The 20,543-nt window shown below is 42.6% G+C and overlaps 1 protein-coding gene across 1 annotated transcript in view; it reads left to right on the top strand.

Moving 5' to 3' along the window:
• GAD1 (glutamate decarboxylase 1) overlaps nucleotides 1-20,543 on the top strand; it is a 42,071-nt gene that overhangs the window by 8,130 nt on the left and 13,398 nt on the right. Inside the window, exons 4-10 of the mRNA XM_055308208.1 lie at nucleotides 2,687-2,845; nucleotides 4,253-4,495; nucleotides 10,215-10,305; nucleotides 17,703-17,815; nucleotides 19,198-19,313; nucleotides 19,391-19,470; nucleotides 19,694-19,748. Of these exons, the coding sequence (XP_055164183.1) occupies nucleotides 2,687-2,845; nucleotides 4,253-4,495; nucleotides 10,215-10,305; nucleotides 17,703-17,815; nucleotides 19,198-19,313; nucleotides 19,391-19,470; nucleotides 19,694-19,748 (857 nt within the window). The remainder of the gene's footprint in view (nucleotides 1-2,686; nucleotides 2,846-4,252; nucleotides 4,496-10,214; nucleotides 10,306-17,702; nucleotides 17,816-19,197; nucleotides 19,314-19,390; nucleotides 19,471-19,693; nucleotides 19,749-20,543) is intronic.

The following is a 20,543-nucleotide window of genomic DNA, read 5'->3' as shown; positions in this document are numbered from 1 at the left end:
AGCTTGCTGAACAAGAGCCAGGGGGAATGGGCTTTAGCCTCCACCCCCCACCCACCCCCACCCCGTGTGCCCTTCTATGATGCACAGCTCACAGGCACATTTGGTAGCAACTCGCTCAGGCCAAGTGCTCCCTAGTTCTCTACACTCCTCCCCACTCAATGGGTCTCCTAGGCCTTTGAGTTTAGGGGCAGGAGTGTAGAACCGGCCTCAGTAACTCCCCACTGCCCAGAGGAGTCATGACAGGGTCTGCCTCCTGTTCTGCCCCTAAAGCTAGCAGGGGGTGCTACAAGCTGACCAAAGTCAAGTGCAGCTTTGGCTTGCTTCTGCTCTTCTTTTTGCCACTTCGGAATGTTGAGCTCGGTGGTCACTTCCTGCTTAAGCTAGGTCCTCACTGGTGGTATGCAGAGTGAGAGGGAATACGTCTGCTTCAGTCTCGGGGACCCCTGCTTCCAGGACCCCTTGCTAGCCAGGGAAGTTGTCAGAGCACTGACTTCAATGTCATCTTTGGTCATCCTTGGGGAAGCATACATTTCTTCCCAGAGCCTCTCAGAGCCATGAAAGGCCTCAGTCATTTTAACCTTTTTTGAGACTGCCAATATTTTAGAAAACAAATACCTTCCAAGAAATTGTTATTCTTTTTTTTTTAGAAATTGTTATTCTGATAACAATATGCGTTAGGTGTTTATATTAGCAAATTAATGCTTTTAAACACAATAGTGCAATGTAAGTATGCTATTCGAGAGATAAATATAGGATTTATCGAAAATACTGATTCCTAGTGTGCTCCAGGAAGTGCGGTCCAGGGATGAGATGCAGAATTAAAGTTGTGTCTTAATTACCATCCCTCAATCCTATCAGGACACCTCTGGGAATGCCCATATCAGATTTGGAGATGGTTTCCAAAGCCTAAATCCAGGTCATAGGTCCTGCTGCTGCCCAGAGGGAAGGCATCCCTGAAGGCTTTCAAGGTAGAGACTTAAGGCTTTCCCAAAGGAGTGAGTCCGAGCAACCAGAGGTGAGAGACCGAGAGAGTAGGAGTTCAGCTGGCAGGACCTCATCTCCATTAGGTCACATGGATTTGGTCTGTTCAGCCTGGCAAATTCTATAGCTCGCTGTTCCAGGAGCAGGGGAGCAGTCTTGGAATTCAGGAGGCAGGTGCTCCTACATCCTTCTGGCTCCTGGTTTCAAATCCTGGTGTTTGTATGGGAAATTCAGAAAGTAGAGGGAGAGGTGAGGGAAGGGATACAACCCCTACTTTTCTATCCAGTGTGGAGCTCTGGTATAGTGTTTTACCCCCATCCTGATGTCCTTGGGGCTTTAGGGATAAGTTTGTAAGATGCTGGCAACAATAAAAGGCCTGGTGACTCTACCTTTCTATTCTTCCCTCCAAAAATAGACCCTGTGCCTGCGTGTGGGAGGATTCCAATCACTGCAGCCTTCCCCCTGCATCCCTCCTTCCTCCACCCCTTGCCACTGAATTGCAGTCCTGGGGAAGCAAAGCTGAATCTCCCCCAGGTCAACTTGCCTCTCCTCCAACCTCTCAGGACTTTCCTCCACTCCTGTCTTGTGATTTGCATGACCCCCCAAGGATTCTGGTATCTACAAAGACAGCTGTGGGATCACTAAGAAGCTTCGAACTTTTTCTTTTCAGTGTGTGGCTTGTTGGGCTAAGATTGAGGCAGAACTGGAGGAGAGGTTGAGGGAAGGAAGGGGTCAGCAGGCCCTGAGCCCCGGTGGGGAGGGGTGTGGATACTAAGGAGTATGCTCCCAGGTGGCAGTGTCTCTAGCCGTTTTGCCTCAATCTGCTTCTCTGTTTGCCACTGGTGGTGTTGGCGCTGCTCACCTCGGGTAGGAGAGATTCCTACACCTTCTGAGGGGCAGAGGCGAGGTGCCTTGTGTCCCGCCCTGGGCTCGGGGTTCAGCTCTTTGGAGCTCTGGGATGGCTTTCTAGCTTTATTACAACATTGGTCACCACCTCATCTGCCAAACTCTAAGTTCCTAGAGGGTAGGAGATCTGTCTCATTTGCCTTTATCTGTCCCCTGTCCTCGATGTTTGGCAACGTGCTTTTCCGCAATAGGTGCTCAGTATTTACAGAAGTGAGTGTCGCCACACATAAAGTTTTAGGCTTCCTTGGCTCTTTCCCCAATACCTTTATCAAGGACAGCAGGTGGTATGGAGAGAGCTGCTCTTCAGGTCTGAGTCAGAAAAATGACACATTCAACCCCGTGAGCATTACCTGGTGCCCGAGGAAAGCATCTTCCCTAGCCCTCAGTGCTGGTCCTCACCCCCTCCCTCCTCTGGTTGCACAGCCCATATACCCAGTGCCAGCAGCAGCCTCTCCGATTGTGTCCTTCCCCTTAGAACCCCATCCTGGGGCTGATTACTGGAGTGGAAGCTGTCCAATTGACTTAATTCTGAGTTCAGTGTCACGTTCAGAGAGGAGAATGGGCTTTGCTTACTGTTTCCCTCTCTTGCACGACTGGGTCTGTGCCACTGATGACACTTGGCACTGCCCCTTCCCCGCCCGAAGGCCAGAAGTGCCAAAGCCTTTATATATAAAATGCAGAGACTCAGCTTCTCAGGAGAAGCAAGAACCCTGCTGGGAGAGTGGACCTGGCCTGGCAGCTGACCCTGTGAGGCTAGGAATTCAGTGCGTCCCCTCTGACCCAGCATCTTGTGCCACAGGCTTCTTGCAAAGGACCAACAGCCTGGAAGAGAAGAGCCGGCTTGTGAGCGCCTTCAAGGAGAGGCAATCCTCCAAGAACCTGCTTTCCTGTGAAAACAGTGACAGGGATGGCCGTTTCCGGCGCACAGAGACTGATTTCTCCAACCTCTTTGCTCGAGGTAGTCCCCGCCAGCCTACCTTTGCCACCCCATTCCTGTCCCCACACACCCCCTACCCTCCCCACACCCCCTCCCCAGCTCCCTATCCTCCCCACACCTCCCTACCCTTCCCGGTCACAGCCAGTACTATCCAGTAGGCTCCTCATTTGAGTGTCTTGATTTCTTCCTGAAACTTTACTTCTTTTATCAAAACTATCATTACTTTCTGAACTGTCATGAAACTATGTGTCAGTATTTAAATATAATATACCCCCTCCTTCCCTACTGCCCAGGACTTCGTTTTGGAAGCTAGATGAAAGAAGTCAATAAAAACAGTCAGTTCTAAAGACACTTGCAGGGACATATATGGTTGCATAGACTCTCAGAATCTGAGGGAATCTTTACACGTAAGACAATCCGGTGAGTCCCGTAATAGCATTTATCCTCCAAGGTCATCAACAATGACAAAATCACTCTGTGGGAAACTGTGTGGCTGGGCCTAGTGATCAAGCACTGTTCTAAAACTCATTTTTGTTTTGGAGATCTTTCACTATTATTGCTGTCCCCACAACTCTGGTCTCAGGAGGTACTGTCTCTCCTGAACAGCTTGAAGGTAAACCCCCCACTACTCCCTTCCATCAACTCTCCACGGCCATAGAGGCCAGACCCAAACAGTCAATAAGACTTCACTAAACCTCAGAGGTAAATCCAAGGAATCTACACAGTCAATCTGCTCTTGAGCTCTGGCTGACAACTTCAGTTGGGGCCCCCTACAGTTTTCCTCCCTGGCTGACCCAGCCTGACTCTGCCTACCAGAGACTGGAACCCAAAATCACTCCCAGGCATCCCAAAGTCCAAGCCCAAAGGATGAGGGAGGGATATGGGAGTTCTCTCTCCCGCCTTTCTGAGCCCCATCTTCTAGCTCTTGTTTTCTAAGGACACTGCGGAGGACCACACTTCAGGGGTCCCCTGAAGAGGGGACCTCAGCCTCTACCCACAGAGCTCTCACAAGAACAAGCATATCATAATGCCAACCAAAAGGCCAGTGTCTGAACCAGATGGAGAGAGAGACTCATGGTCCCAAGGAGCAAGACAGAGGCCTCCTCCATCACATTCATGACAGGTGCCTGGTCAGCCTGCACATGGACAATAGCTGTGACAGGCTGCTCACGGCTTCTCAAAATGCTCCATTTATGAGCAGCCTAACTATCAGAAAGTCTGTAAAACTTCAGAAAGTATATGCAGAACTTCTTTGTATAGGCATATGTGTATTTTTCTGGGGAGACGGTACATCAGATTCTCAATGTATATACATAACCTGGAACAAATGAAGTCTGTAAGATATTGTGGCTGATATTAGGGATTTCTGGGCTGAGGAAATCTAGACATGAGCCAGGCGGTAACTTCTTGGGGACTTTCCTCCCTCAGATCTGCTTCCAGCTAAGAATGGGGAGGAGCAAACCGTGCAGTTCCTCCTGGAAGTGGTAGACATACTCCTCAACTATGTCCGCAAGACATTTGATCGTTCCACCAAGGTACTGGACTTCCATCACCCGCACCAGCTGCTGGAAGGCATGGAAGGCTTCAACTTGGAGCTGTCTGACCACCCCGAGTCCCTGGAGCAGATCTTGGTTGACTGCAGAGACACTCTGAAGTATGGAGTCCGTACAGGTAAGGGCGTGAGGCAGGAACCTTGCCCCCCATCACACCCTTGCCAGCTGATGATAGCAAACCCATGTTGGAGGTGAAGCACAAACCGTGGTGAATGAAGGCGGCATTGTGCTCAGTGGCCACAGGACAACCTGGGGCAGTGGCAGTCGGTAGAAGGCCCAACCCTGGCAAAAGCTCATCATTATTTATTGTTACAAACATCTATGTTATAAAGATACATTTAAAGATACAGACACACGGTGCTATGTCAAATTCTGTATAAAGAGTTTTCATCCTTTGGCTTTATTTACACTCCTTTTAGACTGTATGAATCCAAAGAATGACCTGCCCCCTACTTTTTTTCTCTCCTCCATTTCATGTCTACTTCATTCTGATAAATCCTGCACCGGCCTCTCCCTAAAACTGGGGAGAATTGGGCTCATTTCCCTCTGTCTCTGTGTTAGTTTTCTAGGGCTGCCATAGCAAGTTACCACAAATGGGGTCACTCAAAACAACAGAAATTTATTCTCTCACAGTTCTGGAGGCTAGAAGTTTGAGATTTAGGTGTCCAGGGCCATGCTGTCTCTGAAGACTCTTGGGGAGGGTCTGTCCTTGCCTCTTCCAGCTTCTAGTGATTAAAGACATTCCTTGGTTGGTATGCATCACTCTCATCTCTGCCTTCACCTTCACATGGCCTTCTCCCTCTGGATGTGTCCAAAGTTTTCTTATAAGGACACCAATCTTTGAATTATGCCTATTCCAAACCATTATGGCCTCATCTTAACTTGATTAAGGGTCTGCAAAGACCCTCTTTCCAAACTCATAGAAATCAGGGGTTAGGACTTGATTATATCTTTTTGAGGGATACGACTCAACCACAACACCTTCTGTTGGCTGGGCAAAAACGTCACATACATACAGACCATTTGCATCCTACTCCAACGTCTGGAGTTTAGACACTCTGAGTCACTAACTCCTATCTCTAACAGGGGGCCCTTTTCATGTTACAGGCACCCTTTCTAATCAGTGATCCTGGCCAAAGTGATTACTTCTCAGGTGCTTCAAGTTCAAGGACTTCTTGGATCTCTTCTGGCTGTTTCTAAGCCTAGGAGTAAAGCAATGGCTTCTTCTCCCTGCTATCTTTCCCCACAGCAGCCTGGCTTTCCTGAGCTCTTGGGCACACATTCTCCAGGAACAGACCATCCATGGCATTGGGGAGCCACCAATGCCACCACAGGGGAGCCCCTGGTGGCCCCGTGTTCTTTTTTCTTCTTTCTCTCTCCCTCTCCTTTGTTATCACTCTCACTCTTCCCAGTCACTTGAAGATAGATTTAAGACCGAGATTAAAGCTTGGTGGTGATAGAGCTGAATAAGAACTATTGGGTGTCAAAAACGAAGTGTTATAATGAAATAATGAGGCCAGCCAAAGAGGCATTTTTAAATAAGGGATCCCAAACAGCTTTTAAGGTCTGCCAATGCCACTGAAATAAGTGTAGCTTCCTTGAATAACTGCAGGATGGACAAGACTTAATTATATTATAAGGTCTGTGTTTGATTTTTAAAGAGAAGCATGCTCATCAATTTACTTGCAGCTCACCTTGGTCTGATGGCTAACCTATTCCTGGTGGAGATCAAGTAGTGTTATATAGCTGAATTTTTTTTTAAAAAAAAGAGTCCGAATTCTCCTTATATGTGTTAGCTGGACTTGCTTTAGTCCAGTGTTTTTTATTTTGTCGGGTCACTCTGTATACACTTTCTTAGAGAGATGAGACCGTGTACTTTTATCAAGCTCAGAATAGTGTTGTCCCTCAAAGAAAACTGCATGGGTTTGCCATAAATAGCAGCTCATATTGCCTACAAAACTGAAGCATCAGGATGCCTGGGTGGCTCAGCAGTTGAGTGTCTGTCTTTGGCTCAGGGTGTGATCCCACGGTCTCGGGATCAAGTCCCACATTGGGCTCCCTGCATGGAGCCTGCTTCTCCCTCTGCCTATGTCTACCTGCCTCTCTCTCTGTGTCTCTCATGAATAAATAAATAAAATCTTAAAAAAAAACAAAAACAAAAACTGAAGCATCACATTGTCGTAGAAGCGTGGACTCTTACTAGTCTAGAGTACCCCTCCACTTGGATAGTTAGCCTGTAGCCATCCATCCCTGTTCTTCAGAGCAGCTGCTGGGAGCAAATATTTACATTTACAGAGTTCATAATCTCTCAGGCCATGTGAAACCTTCTGCTGCATCCCAGGGTGTTGACCCTGGGAAAATATATTGTTGCTGCCCTATGAAAACACAGCTCCTGGTTGCTGAGCTATCATTTAGATGTGGATCAAGGCAAAGGGTAAATCCCACAGGTAGCTACAAACATTGGAAGGTTGTGGGGTTTTTTTTTTTTTTTTTGGATATGAATACTCACCCAAAATAATGATTAGGGTTTTTTTTTTAAGATTTTATTTATTTATTCATGAGAGACACAGAAAGAGAGGCAGAGACATATGCAGAGGGAGAAGCAGGCTCCATGCAGGAAGCCTGATGTGGGACTTGATCCTAGGACCCTGGGATCACGCCCTGAGCCAAAGGCAGATACTCAACCGCTAAGCCACCCAGTCATCCTGATTAGGTTTTTTTTTATTTTATTTAAAAAATGTTTTTAAAAGATTTTATTTATTTATTCATGAGAGACAGAGACACAGGCCAAGGGAGAAGCAGGCTCCACTCAGGGATACCAATGTGGGACTCGATCCCGGGTCCCCAGGATCACTCCCTGGGCTGAAGGCAGCACTAAACCGCTGAGCCACCCAGGCTGTCCTGTTTTGTTTTTGTTTTTTAAAGATTTTATTTATTTAATCATGAGAAACACACAGAGGCAGAGACATAGGTAGAGGGAGAAGCAGGCTCCTTGTGGTGAGCCTGATGTGAGACTCGACCCCAGGACCCCGGGATCATGCCTTGAGCCAAAGGAGACACTCAAGTACTGGGTCACTTAAGTGCCCAATGAATTAGGTTTTAATAGTGAAAACATACTGAACTTGGTGCAATTTTGAAGAGATGATGATGGTATTTGGAAATCTTTTTACAAATTAATTAAATATTTCTGAAAAAGGAACCAGTATATATAGATTCTTCATGACCTGAGAGAGAGACTGGTCAGCCCTCAGTCACAGTAGATATACCAACATTTTTGTCTTTCTTTTTTAAACTTTTTATTATGGAAAAGTTTAAACTTAAACAAAAGTAAATAGTATAATGAACTCTATATAACAGACACTCAGCATCAACTTTTATCAACTGCTAACAACTTTGTTTCACTTAGACCCGTCCCCCTCTCGCCTCATCTCAATTGTATAGAAGGAGATCTCAGACATACTATGTCATCCACAAATATTCTTCATTCTCAAGAACTTTTTGTTTTTAGAGGAGGGGGGCAGAGACAGAGGAAGAGAGAGAGAGAATCTCAAGCAGACTCCGGCTGAGCAGGGAGTCCACCATGGGCTCAATCTCACAACCCTGAGATCATGATCTGAGTTGAAATCAAGAGTCAGAGGCTTAACTAACTGAGCCACCCAGTTACTGCCTCAAGAACTCTTTAAAAAATAAGTTAGCACTCGGGTCACCTGGGTAGCTCAGTTAAGCCTCCGACTCTTGATTTCAGCTCAAATCGTGATCTCAGGGTTTTGAGATCTAGCATGAGGTAGGCTCCATGATCAATGGAGAGTCTGCTTGAGATTCTCTCTCCCTCTGCCTCTGCCCCCACCTCCCCTGCTTGTGCAAGTGCTCTGTCTCTCTAAAATAAAAAATAAATCTTAAAAAAATAAATAACCACAATATTGTTAAATCAAAAAAATCTGAAATTTACACTTCCTTAATATCAAATAGTCAGTGTTCAAATTCCCAATGGTTTCATGAATGTTATAATTCATTTGAGTCAGGATCCAAGCAAGTCTCCAACATTGTAATTGCTTGGTATGTCTCTTAATACATTTCCCCCTCCATTTTTTTTCCTTCCAGTTTATTTATTGAAAAACAACTCTTTTTCTCCCTACGTGACTTTAGGCCATGTGCTGCTTAGTACTACCTCTCTCATCTGTTATTTCATTGAATATAGAGAGTTGAAGCTGAAATTTAAAATAGGTCATTTTGTTACTTGGTAGAAATTCTGGTATAAGATTTTGGAGGCATAAGGCTGTAGTCATAAGATAAAAGTAAGGTTTTAGACAACTTTGTTTCTTTTATATACTCACTGGACAAAAAGATACTATCTCACATTTACTTGAGGGCATTTCTATCATTCTACCTATCTTTGTCCACCTTTGTCTCCACCATATTGGGTGGTTTTGATATATTATCAACGTGTGGTTCCGTTTATTTATGAAAAAAATATATATATTCAGTCTTGTCTTGAAATGGTTATTTTTAAAAGCTTTCAAATGGATATTGCATATTTTTAATGGATATCAACAAAATTTGTTACGTTGCAGGAGATTGCGTAGATTCTGTTGGCACTGAGCAAAATAGAATAAAGTGAGCTAGTTTAAGCTATTTAGAGTAATCTACATGAATGTCTGGAATCTGGTCCCATAAATACACTAAGTTTACTGTTTATGCATTTTCATTTTTTCCCCTGAAGATCAGTATTATTTTCTGAGGACTCTTTAGATACAGTGATTGGAATATTCTGATATAAGAAGTCATAGTGTGGATGTTCTAAATGAGTCTCCATCACACCCAAGGAAGAATAGACATTTTCAGAGAGGGGGCTCAGACCAGGAACATTCAAACACTAGCTCTCTGACAATTATTTCAGAGGCAAAAGCAATTTCTACTGGAAACACAACAGTCAGCATATCTCTCTAACACCAGTTCTCTGTCACACACCCTTAGATGATCTATTGCATTGACACCTTCATGACAGCCTAGCCAAGCCTGCTGATGTGGGATTGAGTTTTCCTGTGAACGCCAAGTTGGCCAAAACTTGGCAACAGTCCTGAATTTGCTGAGAACAAAGCCTGTTAAAGCATACTGTGTGTTGCAAGGGGTTTTAGTTATATAGTAACAACAATTATTTTACCAACAATTTCATGAGTGGAAGGAGGCTGTATTTGCCTCTTTCACAGAGGAGATGCGAGGTCATCTAAGCAATAAATTTGATTTAATGGTCACCTGACTATATATGGACAAAACATACCAATGCTTGACATCATATTCAAGTGACACAGGGATCCAGAGATGGTATGCCATCAGCATCAGCATCGGAGTTGGCACTTTCCCTGAGCTTGGTTTGGTCCACAGAGCCACAAACCCTCTCTGAGGGCTGCAAGCTCTCCTCCATCAATAAATGTTGATTCACTTGATCTTGAATCCTTGAGATGTTAAACACTGAAACATTTATAGATGAAACTAGGACCACCACATCTTGATTTGTAATTAAAAAAATTATTGTGACAGAGAAGTTCATCTGAAAATTAATAGATTAGACACTAGACACTGGGAAGATTATTAGTTTCATGACATAAGATTTTTTTTAACTTTAAGAGCATTCTTCAGAAGCATAAGTTTGAGGAACATCATTAATGCTAAAGGTTAGTATAGTGTGGGTCAACCTGCCCTTCCTTCCCTAATATCCTTGGGCAGTCCTGTTAGACTATTGGGATGGAGGCACCATCAATATGGCCAGCCTTTTGCTTTGAAGACAGCTTGAAAAATTTGGGTTTGCTTTGATGCCTGCTTGTTACTTATCTCTCCAGGTCATCCTCGATTTTTCAACCAGCTCTCCACTGGATTGGATATCATTGGTTTAGCTGGCGAATGGCTGACGTCAACTGCCAATACCAATATGTAAGTTCCATATATTATTTTCATACGAGCAACCATGATGTATGATTATGGCTTGTTGCTTTAAAAGTCCACTTCCAATGGTTCTATAATAACCTTATTACAGTTGTCCTAATCATCTTTTCTCTTAAAGTCTTTTAGGTTTATCAGAGTTCTGATTTAATAGTAGATACTCAAGCTATTTTTAATGAATAATGCAATTTAATGAGAGCATGGTCAAGAGATAGAATAATTCTAGCTTTCAGAATTAAGTATGAAATTTCTTTTTTTTTTTAAGTATGAAATTTCATGTTAAAAAACTCACTGTCTCCTAATGATGTGTCTAAAGAGGTCACATTTTGAAATATGATCTTGGTCCATTTTCCCATCTAAGCCCACTGGTCCTCATCATTTAGGGCATATTTCCTTCACAGCTAAAGCTGCCAGAAAGACACAGGCCAGTCTGATCAACCTATTGCTTACCTAAAAATTCTAAAACAAAATTGATCTGGTAGTGATATATAGTCCTTTCAAAATAACTCCTTGTTTTTCTGAATTTGACATTTTTTCCCCATACTTGTTTGAGTCAGCAAAGCCTTCGTTTGTTTCCAATTTCTTATAAATTTATATGAAACTGACTCTAAGGTTCTGGGATACAAGTTCTCCTTGGGTAGTCTTGCAGTCAACCCACGTTTTACTCTATATACACATGCCCTCTTTGGAGACAAGGACAGGTTACAGGTTGATGGAGGGTCACTATAGTGTACTGTCTTTTTTCTCAACACCGTGATAATGTTTTAGCTCTATCTATACACCCAGTCCATGGCACCACATTCTATTAAAGTTTCCAGGGGAAAATAATAACACAAGTTTCTAACAATAATTTTTAAATAACTGTGTAAGAATGATATGGGTTTTAGTTACTGTAGAAATACTTAGAAAATAACCATCCACTTTTAAAGTTCATGGTAAAGTAGATTTGAAAAGTGAATTTAGGTGAAAGTGGGGTGTTGTTTAAAATGAGAAATTCCACTTGACATCAAGATAGAATGTAAGTTATTAAGGATCAAGTTTTTTTTTAAAGATTTTATTTATTTATAGAGACAGAGAGCAGAGAGAGAGAGAGAGAGAGAGAGAGAGAGAGGCAGAGACACAGGCAGAGGGAGAAGCAGGCCCCATGCAGAGAGCCTGACGTGGGACTCGATCCCGGGTCTCCAGGATCACGCCCTGGGCTGCAGGCGGCGCTTAACCGCTGCGCCACCGGGGCTGCCCCAAGGATCAAGTTCTTAAACAAACTACTACCAGCCACAAAACCTGAAAAGGCACTATAAAATTATATAGTAGGGTGCCTGAGTGACCCAGTTGGTTGAGCATCCGACTCTTGGTTTTGGTTCAGGTCATGATCCCAGGGTCATGAGGTCGAGCCCCAAGTTAGACTCCACGCTCAGTGCAGAGTCTGCTTAAGACTGTCTTTCCCTCTCCCCCTCCCCTCACATGCATCCTCTCTCTCAAATAAATCTTTTTAAAAATTATACATTGATACATGTATGTTCCAAGGCTATTTAATGCTATAACTCAAAATATCTAACTACATTCAGAAAAGTTTCTATTAATTAAGGATTCCTGCTTTGTTAATTTAAAACAACAGTCGCAAATTTTTAAAAGCAAATGTGACAAGTGAAGCCTTCAGAGCTAAAAGGCACAAAAGATTAAATTGATTGAAAACAAAAATGATTTCCATGCTCCCTGTTTGCAAGTCATGATTAGCTTCACGGGGTGTCTGTATTGGTACATCGAAGCTATGAAGAGCCCAGAGGAATTGGGGTCAAAGATACAATTGCTTATATGGCCTCCTCTAACAAAAACCTTACCTTTGCAATTTTTACTGTGGTATGATTTGTGAGATAAAAATATATCAGCAAACCCAGACATCATAATGTGCTAATTATAACTCGAAAGAAGACACTAATGCTTAATTGGAGCATCTCATGCTAAGGAATGATTTTAAATTAGGTAGTACAGCTTTTAAAAATTTTTTTTGGAATGAGAAAAATAGAGCAAGAGGTATATATCCATTAAGGCCCATATTAATCAATATTAACATAGGCACTCATATTGACATAGACACTGAATTCACCCAGCGGTCTCTAAGTGTGTATTCCATAGGATTCTCAGCTGCAGTTTCCATATATATTTATATAGCCCAATCTCAAGGTAAATAAAAGGAACTCACTCTTTTGAGCTGTTCATAACCAGATATTCTCCTAAGAGGCTTTTCTTCCATCAGAGAGATCTCACAAATTCTCCTTTTTGTGTGTGTTCATAAAATCAAGTCCCTTATCTTTCCTTACCTCAGCTCAGCCATGAAACACTAAAATATGTCCCAGCCATCTGAGGTCAAGGCCAGTCCACCTAAATGGCACATAGTAATTGCAGCTGTACTGAACACAGTGGATATTTATAAAATATGACCGATTCCAACAGATCAATAGAGAAGGTTATTTAAAACAGTGAAATAATTTCTGTCAGCTCTAGAGACAAGGCATTGTCTGAAGAAGCAATAACTATTATCTGGAAATTGTTCTAAGTCAGTTTCCCCGAGATCATGAAATGTGGCAGCACTGTCAGAGGCTTATGTAGAAATGTGTTCCCTTGGGACACTTGCTTCTCCAACTGGGGACAGTGTTCAAAATAACCATGGGAGGGGATCCCTGGGTGGCGCAGCGGTTTGGCGCCTGCCTTTGGCCCGGGGCGCGATCCTGGAGACCCGGGATCGAATCCCACGTCGGGCTCCCGGTGCATGGAGCCTGCTTCTCCCTCTGCCTGTGTCTCTGCCTCTCTCTCTCTCTCTCTCTGTAACTATCATAAACAAACAAACAAAAAAAAAATCAAAATAACCATGGGAAAGAATGACAAAAGGATTGTTCTTTGGCAAAGTAGGACTTAATTAGTGATATACTCATTTTGATGACCTGCCCTATCATTGCATTTCGGTGGAACTGGTAATAGAGAATAATAACTATATTCCTCAGTGTAGTCTTTCAAAAAGAACTCTTTGGTCTCCTAATTCAAGTGGCAAAGTATAAGGTATCTGGTGCTAACAGATAATAGAAAGAAAAGAAAGAACGCCGATGGTCATGCTTTTACACCTGCCTGTGCATGTAGCTTTGAGATATATTCTTCCAAGCAAGGACCCAATGAAGACCCAAAGGAGACTTCACAAATATGTAGTTGTCCATGGCATGTCCAGCTCTTTTCTTCCAAAACAGGGCTCCCACACCCAACTGTGCAGGCTGAGCAGTGCCCAAGCGCACACAACAGCCTTGCCTCAAGCACCTGATGACAATTCATAATCTTAATGGCAAAGATCTATCACAGCCCTTTGTTATGAGGTGATGGTTTCAAGTATCCAGGGCTTTATTTTCATAGAAATTACACAGGAGACATTTTCAGTGGGAGTTATCAGTCATTTTATACTGCTAGGCAGGTTGTTAGAGAGAACTTGCAGGGAGCAGTTCTCATTTGTCATAGGAAAGCAGCTGTGAGGTAAAGAAGCCTGAGAACTCTGCCTCTGAAACACACTGAGATCTTAAAGCAATCACTGAATTTCTCTGAGCCTCATTTACATCTTCAGAAAATGGGAAATAATAATATCCATCCTACAGAGTGGCTCTGAAAACTGAAGGCACCAGGGGTTAGTGCCCAGTGTGTGTACCTGCAGTGAACACACTAGCAGAGGCAGCCATGACATAGGTCACTATCACCATTTGAGATGCCTCCCAGCTCTTTGGTTTCTGTATCTCATCATCTCTGGTCACCAGAGGGGCTCACTAAGCTTCCCCTTTGACATGTTCTCTTTTAAAGTGAAGATGGGCCACCAGCCATTGTGAGGAGGAGAACTCTAAGAGGACTGTAAAGCGAGAGGGTCACCATAGAAAATTATTTATTTCTCTCATTAAAGAAGTTCCCAGTTTGACAGTCACCAAGGATCCAGGGTCCTTGTGACTTTCCAATCCATATTGTAGCACGTGACTCTCATACTCAGAGTCACCTCACAGTGCAGGCTGGCTGCTGGAGTTCCAGCCATCACTTATGTGTTCCAGAATTAGGAATGAGAGAGGAAGGAAGGAAGGAAGAAGGAAGGAAGGAAGGAAGGAAGGAAGGAAGGAAGGAAGGAAGGAAGGAAGGAAGGAAGAAGAAAGAAAGGAGGGGAGAGAGGGAGGGTAAGCAGTCAAAAGGGGAACATGCTCTTTCCTTCTAAGAAACCTTTTCAGAAGCACCAAGCAGCAGTTGCCATAGCATCTCTTTAGCCAGAACTTAGTCCCATGGCCATACCTAGGGAGGCTAGAAAGTCTAGTCTTTGATCTAGGTGAATTGCAACCCTGAATAAAACTGAATGAAGCAGGGGAAAATCAATACTGGTTAACAACCAGTGGACTCTGCCACAAGAGAAATAGAGCCTCTTAACAACCAATTTGCCTTGATTTGGAGTAAATCCCACTAGGAAGTTGGGTTGAACGACTAAAAAGGGGCTGACTCACTACCCTACACAGAACACAGAACGGCTCTGAACTAGTGTCACTGTGATCATCACCGTCCTGTTTTGAACCCTTACCTCCTATCCCCTGTTCTTCACCCCAGAGCCTTTTGCAGTCTCAGCTTCTTGTTCTCCGGTTCGGAAATGTCATCTTGTACTCTGACTTTAGCATCTAACCAGGTCTTTTGAATCCATATTTGACCTTTGATCTCTTGGCTTTATTTACTTTTATCTGTCATTTAGGGGAGGAGCACCTAACTTGGAGTCCAGGTTACAAGAGGAGAATCTCCTATAATTGTATACAAAAATGATATTCATATCCTCATTTTCTTCCTGGAGAGAGGGACCATAGCTTGCTAGGATTCCCAGAGGATTCCATGACCCCAGTTAAGAACAACTGCTCCAGGGTTAACTTCTAGGCCTTCTATAAGGCTTTGTGTCTAGGCAGACTCCTAGAGTCCTAGACTCCTAGACTCCACGGTCCAGGATGAGAAGGCAGGATCAGAGAAGTGTCAGAAACAGGGAACGCTACGTTAGCCCATTTGTCAGGCTTGGCTGAGGATCTGCAGCCATGGACCAATGTATCAGCTTCCAGCAGAGGATGTCAGGACTAAAGTAATGAATCAGGATAAGTTTGGTGTTAGCTGTGGGAAAACTGGTCCTTCAGACCCCAGCAGGTACTGTCAAACAGGATGCAGCAAGGCCAAGAAACAGATGCTGGGTTCATTCTAGAAAGCTTCCTCCTCAAGTTGGGAATGGTGTCTGATAACATCTTTGTCTCCTCAGGACATAAGATGCCACCTGGCAGAGAATAGTCATTCCATATGTATTCATTGAACGAAACTGAAAGACGATTTTAGGAACTGGGCACCTGGTACAGATAAGGAAACTGAAAGAGATGAGATCGAATAGTCTCTAGATGATCAAACTCTCTAGACTCTTCCTCATAGTCCTGAGAGTAATGGCCATGTTCCTGGTCCTTAAGAAGAATCACTAGTTCATACAAACCTGGGACCTAAATTGATTTGAATCATGAAGTGGACCAACCCTTTGTCCTTCAGTGCCATCCCTTCTCCCTTTCCCATGTGGTTCCTGGCCTGGCCATCTAACACTGACTTGACTCCAACTCAGCTCTCATCTAATCCTTGATAAGGTTCTGATATTATGATGTGTGATTCCATTTGTTCCTTGCCTTTTCCCAGAGAAACTTCTCACTTGGTATCATGAAACTCCAGCACATACACAGCACATACACTGCCACCAATACCCCTCCACCATGCAGACATTTTTGCCATTCCACATTTCCAAAACTCAGTGGCACTATTGATACCACATTTGTTCAAGAATGGTTGGAAGCACATCATGAGTTTGCCTCTCGGTACACTTAGCAGCACAGGCTAAACCAGGAATCCTTCTCTTCTTCTTCCTTTATCAGGCCATCAGACATGAGGGAGTGTTGGTTGCTACGGTGATGGGGCTCAGAGCAGAACCAAAGCATGATTGTGACCTCCAGAGGTGATGGTAACTGAACACATGATTTCCAAGGGTCTTCTTCCTAAATTTCAAGGGTCCTCCCAAGGAAAATGGACATATTCTTTTTGGAAACAAAATTCTTCTACCAACAGATATTCCTGGAGATCCTCCAGGATCTCTTTGTCCTCTTTTACCACAAGTGATTAATTTAATTGCTCCCCCCACCCCATGATTAAAACTTAGTAGCTTCACCTGTGTCTTATTGTACAATTGTTATCTCATCCTTGCAAATAGCTTTTCTAAATCATTAAGCCAGCAAGAATTCCCATTAGTCCTCAGCATTGGCGTTCAGCCCAAACACCCTACTCAATGTTAAAGTCCCCCCATATCACTTGGCTGAGTCAATCTAGGAATCTCTCTTCAGCAAGCATGGTCGGAGCTGAGCCCACAGGCTCTAGTGCTTAAGAAGACCAAGCAAAAAGAAGAAAGACAGAGATCCTCAGAGTCAGTAAATATCTTTTGGTTTTCTGGCCTAATTTTCTATGGATGGACCTTCTTTGATTTCTCTTAAGCCCTATCCTTGGTACCACAATCTTGTTTCAATGACTGGTCTACTTGACTGTGCTTCTGTTCTCAATTGCTTTGAGAGAAGTATGGCTTGCTACTTCTAAATCAGTTTGTTAGAAGACAAAGCTAGCCTATCAGGATATCTGGTGCCTGCAGTTAGCTGTGGAAGCCAGTTGACTATCTTCTTATTATTTATAATTGGTAATTAGAAAATCATCACTTATAATTATTCTTGACAGATATTGACTTCAGAGAATTATAGAAACATAGCTGTCCTTGAGGATTATCAGTAGAAAAACCATGTAGATAATTATATTGAGATCTTTAAAACGTGGCTCAATATTTCCAATTAGATTCACAGTTAGCTTTCAGATGTTTACATTGTTTTTAAAAAACAGATTTTGGCTCTGAGTTTTAGATTCTGCAAGTATGAAACTGGCAGTTTCAGTCAGTTGCAAACCAATTTTATGTAGAACTTAGAATACATTTTTTTCAATTAACATTTGCATCATCTTAGATCTTAGAGGTGAAGGAGACCCAGGAAAGTCATTTTTTCTTCTTCTATTTCTCTGGGTGGACCACATCTAAGACATTCCATTCAGATAAAAATCTATTTTGTTGGTGAGAAAGCACAGAGCAGAAACTTCCACCACCTCTCTAGGTAACCCAGGCTGGTTTCTGATATTTTATGGTTGGTGACTTAATGCATTTCCAATAAATGTTTTAGCGGTTTTGAATACGTTTTTTTAGAACCCAAGTACAAATACTAAACCAGTCATCTGTGTTCCCTGGACAAATGGTTTGACTTGTTTACGTTCATTTTTTTTTCTCACCACCTTTTCAGGTTTACATATGAAATTGCACCAGTATTTGTCCTCATGGAGCAAATAACACTTAAGAAGATGAGAGAGATAGTTGGATGGTCAAGTAAAGATGGTGATGGGATATTTTCTCCTGGTATGTTTCTCTTTTCTTTCCCTGACTGTCCTCCAGATTTGTGGTATAGATCATTGAGCTCCTTATCCTAAACATGAAGTGAGTTTGTGGAAGAATAATGACCTTAAAAAATATTTTTTTCAATACTCCTGCCCTATCTTTGTCAAGGTGAAGGCTAGCAAGAATGCTGCATTCTATGTGTAGTATCTAACAGAGCCTGTGCCTCACCTGTAAAAACGGACAAAGGTTGTGTTCAAATCATGCTAAACAACTCTAGTCTGTCAACAACAATTGGCTTAGTCTGGGGATCAGTGAATCAGCATTATCAATTGACTAATTGATTTCAGCCAAAATAGTGCATCTACTTTGAATCTCCAGTTTGATGTGGATACAATAAGAATCTTTAAAACAAGGACAGATATTCTTGGAAGTAAGAAGCACTGTGGGATGGTGTCAGAGAGAGTATGATTGTATACAAGGGGAAGAGAAGAAATAAGAATTACAATTGTCCAGGCAATTCAAGTTGACCATGTTTTTTGTTTTTGTTTTTGTTTTTTGTTTTTTTTTTTTTAGTTTTTAGTTTTTATTTATTTATTCATGAGAGACCTAGAGAGAGAGGCAGAGATATAGGCAGAGGGAGAAGCAGGTTCTCTGCAGGGGGCCTGATGCGGAAGTCTACCCCAGGACCCCAGGATCACAGTCTGAGCCAAGGGCATGTGCTCAACCCCTGAGCCACCCAGGCATCCCCAAGTTGACCATGAACTTGCCTGTTTAATTGTTGAGGAGTTGATGCAAAAGTGATTAGTTTGTGTTGGCCAGACATACCTACTTAGTTACCTCTGTTCTCCCTCTGACCTTTATTTAAGTAAACACGAGTTTGGTTTTATTTTAATAAACTTAGAGCTCCCTTAAATGAATCAATAACTCAGTTGACCTATTCTTTGAGGAAAGTATCCAGGCAATGTCACTGTTTCCTTCTGTAGGCTCCATTACTCTCTCTTTTTCTGTCTTTCTGATTCAGAGAATAGATTCATCTTTGTTCAGTAAATAGATGGAGCAGAAAGTGAAAGCAGGAAAGTTGTAACTCACCTGTCTCTTTGCAGCCACTGCCATTGCCACCGCTTATATTTCTGTCTAGGCTCCAGGTGGCATGGGTATTGGAGTACACGAATCACCTCTAGCCAGATTGCCTAGATGGCTTTGCTAATGAGTGTGACTACTAGTATTCTCAAGGCAAAGGGGCCAGAGGGAAGCCCTGGCAATAGAGAAGCCAGCAAGATCTATCAGGATATTGTCCCTCCCCTTTCTGCATCCCTTGTCTTTTAAGACACCAGCTCAGCTTTTGTTATTAGAAACAACCATGATGGAGCTTCACACCTCCCAGTGTATCTGCTTGCTCATAGGGGGAGCCATCTCCAACATGTACAGCATCATGGCTGCTCGCTACAAGTTCTTCCCGGAAGTTAAGACAAAGGGCATGGCGGCCGTTCCCAAACTGGTCCTCTTCACCTCAGAACACGTGAGTTAGGTGCTCTCGCATGTTTATGGTGTTTTACAAGGGACTGATTTCTAACCTCCATCCTCTGTTTGTTGCAGAGTCACTATTCCATAAAGAAGGCTGGAGCTGCACTTGGCTTTGGAACTGACAATGTGATTTTGATAAAGTGCAATGAAAGGTAGGCAGAGGAAAGTGAATATTAGGTTCTTGATGTATTAAATGTGTTCATCTGTTAAATTTGTTTTATTGTGCTTAAGCACTGACTCAGTACAGTGTGCCAAGCTGCTAATGGTCTGTTGAAAATATCCGATTAAATTACTTTTTGCTGCTGCTGAAGTTTTTTTCATGTGCAATCTCATTGATTCTTCATTTTAATTTCTCTTCCTTTATAATAATTACAGGGGGAAGATAATTCCAGCTGATTTAGAGGCAAAAATTCTTGAAGCCAAGCAAAAGGTATGTATGTACTCTGTGGTGCACGTAAACTCTAGTGAATACAAATTTTTACAAATATCTTCTTTCTGCCAATAAAAGTCTTTGATAATATAAGAGGTAATTTTATTATGTTTCTAAAATTATATTCTCAGGTATTTGCTTATTTCCAACTTATGAGATGATTGCACTTTAAAGCTCTGTCTATACAATGTCTTTTTTGTAGAAAAATGAGAAATTCAGTCTTAATTAAGCCACTTGTCCTATCTTTATTATGCCAAGTGATTAGTTTGGTGTACTTCAATAAATCCACTACCCAAGCATCATGAAGATACAGCCTAATTGAGCTTTTTACTTGCTACTTGTTAGGTATAATCTCATTTTAACAAATACCATTTTAGCTTAGGCTTCTGTTTGGCAAAATGCTTCCATGCCCTGGCAGATGGCCCATGGTACTTGGTGAATCCAGCCTCAATAAATTCTATTAAACAAAAAAAAATATCACAGAACAGATGTATCCACAAGATGCTGCCAGGTAGCTGTCAGGCATTTCCCAACTCCTTGTTTTGGTTACATCCTTGTACCTCATTCTCTAGCTATAGCTGTTTGCTGGTCGGTAGAGGAGATGGATGGAAATTCCACTAGGATGGAGCAAGGGGCATGGGTGAAGCTGAGCTTGAAAAAACCCAGGACTGCTAGAGTCCCTTAAGCCTGTATTAGCCCTGTTACTCCACTTATTTATGTATTTCTTGTTCACATCAAAATTTTACTGTGTCCATTATTTATGAATGTTTCTGCTTCTACCATGTTTTAAATAAA

Source organism: Nyctereutes procyonoides, unplaced genomic scaffold (genome assembly GCF_905146905.1).
Source record: "Nyctereutes procyonoides isolate TBG_1078 unplaced genomic scaffold, NYPRO_anot_genome, whole genome shotgun sequence".
In the NCBI taxonomy this organism is placed as follows: domain Eukaryota; kingdom Metazoa; phylum Chordata; class Mammalia; order Carnivora; family Canidae; genus Nyctereutes; species Nyctereutes procyonoides.
The sequence above is the reverse complement of the archived record's forward strand: the minus strand, read 5'-3'. Positions and strand labels throughout refer to the sequence as shown.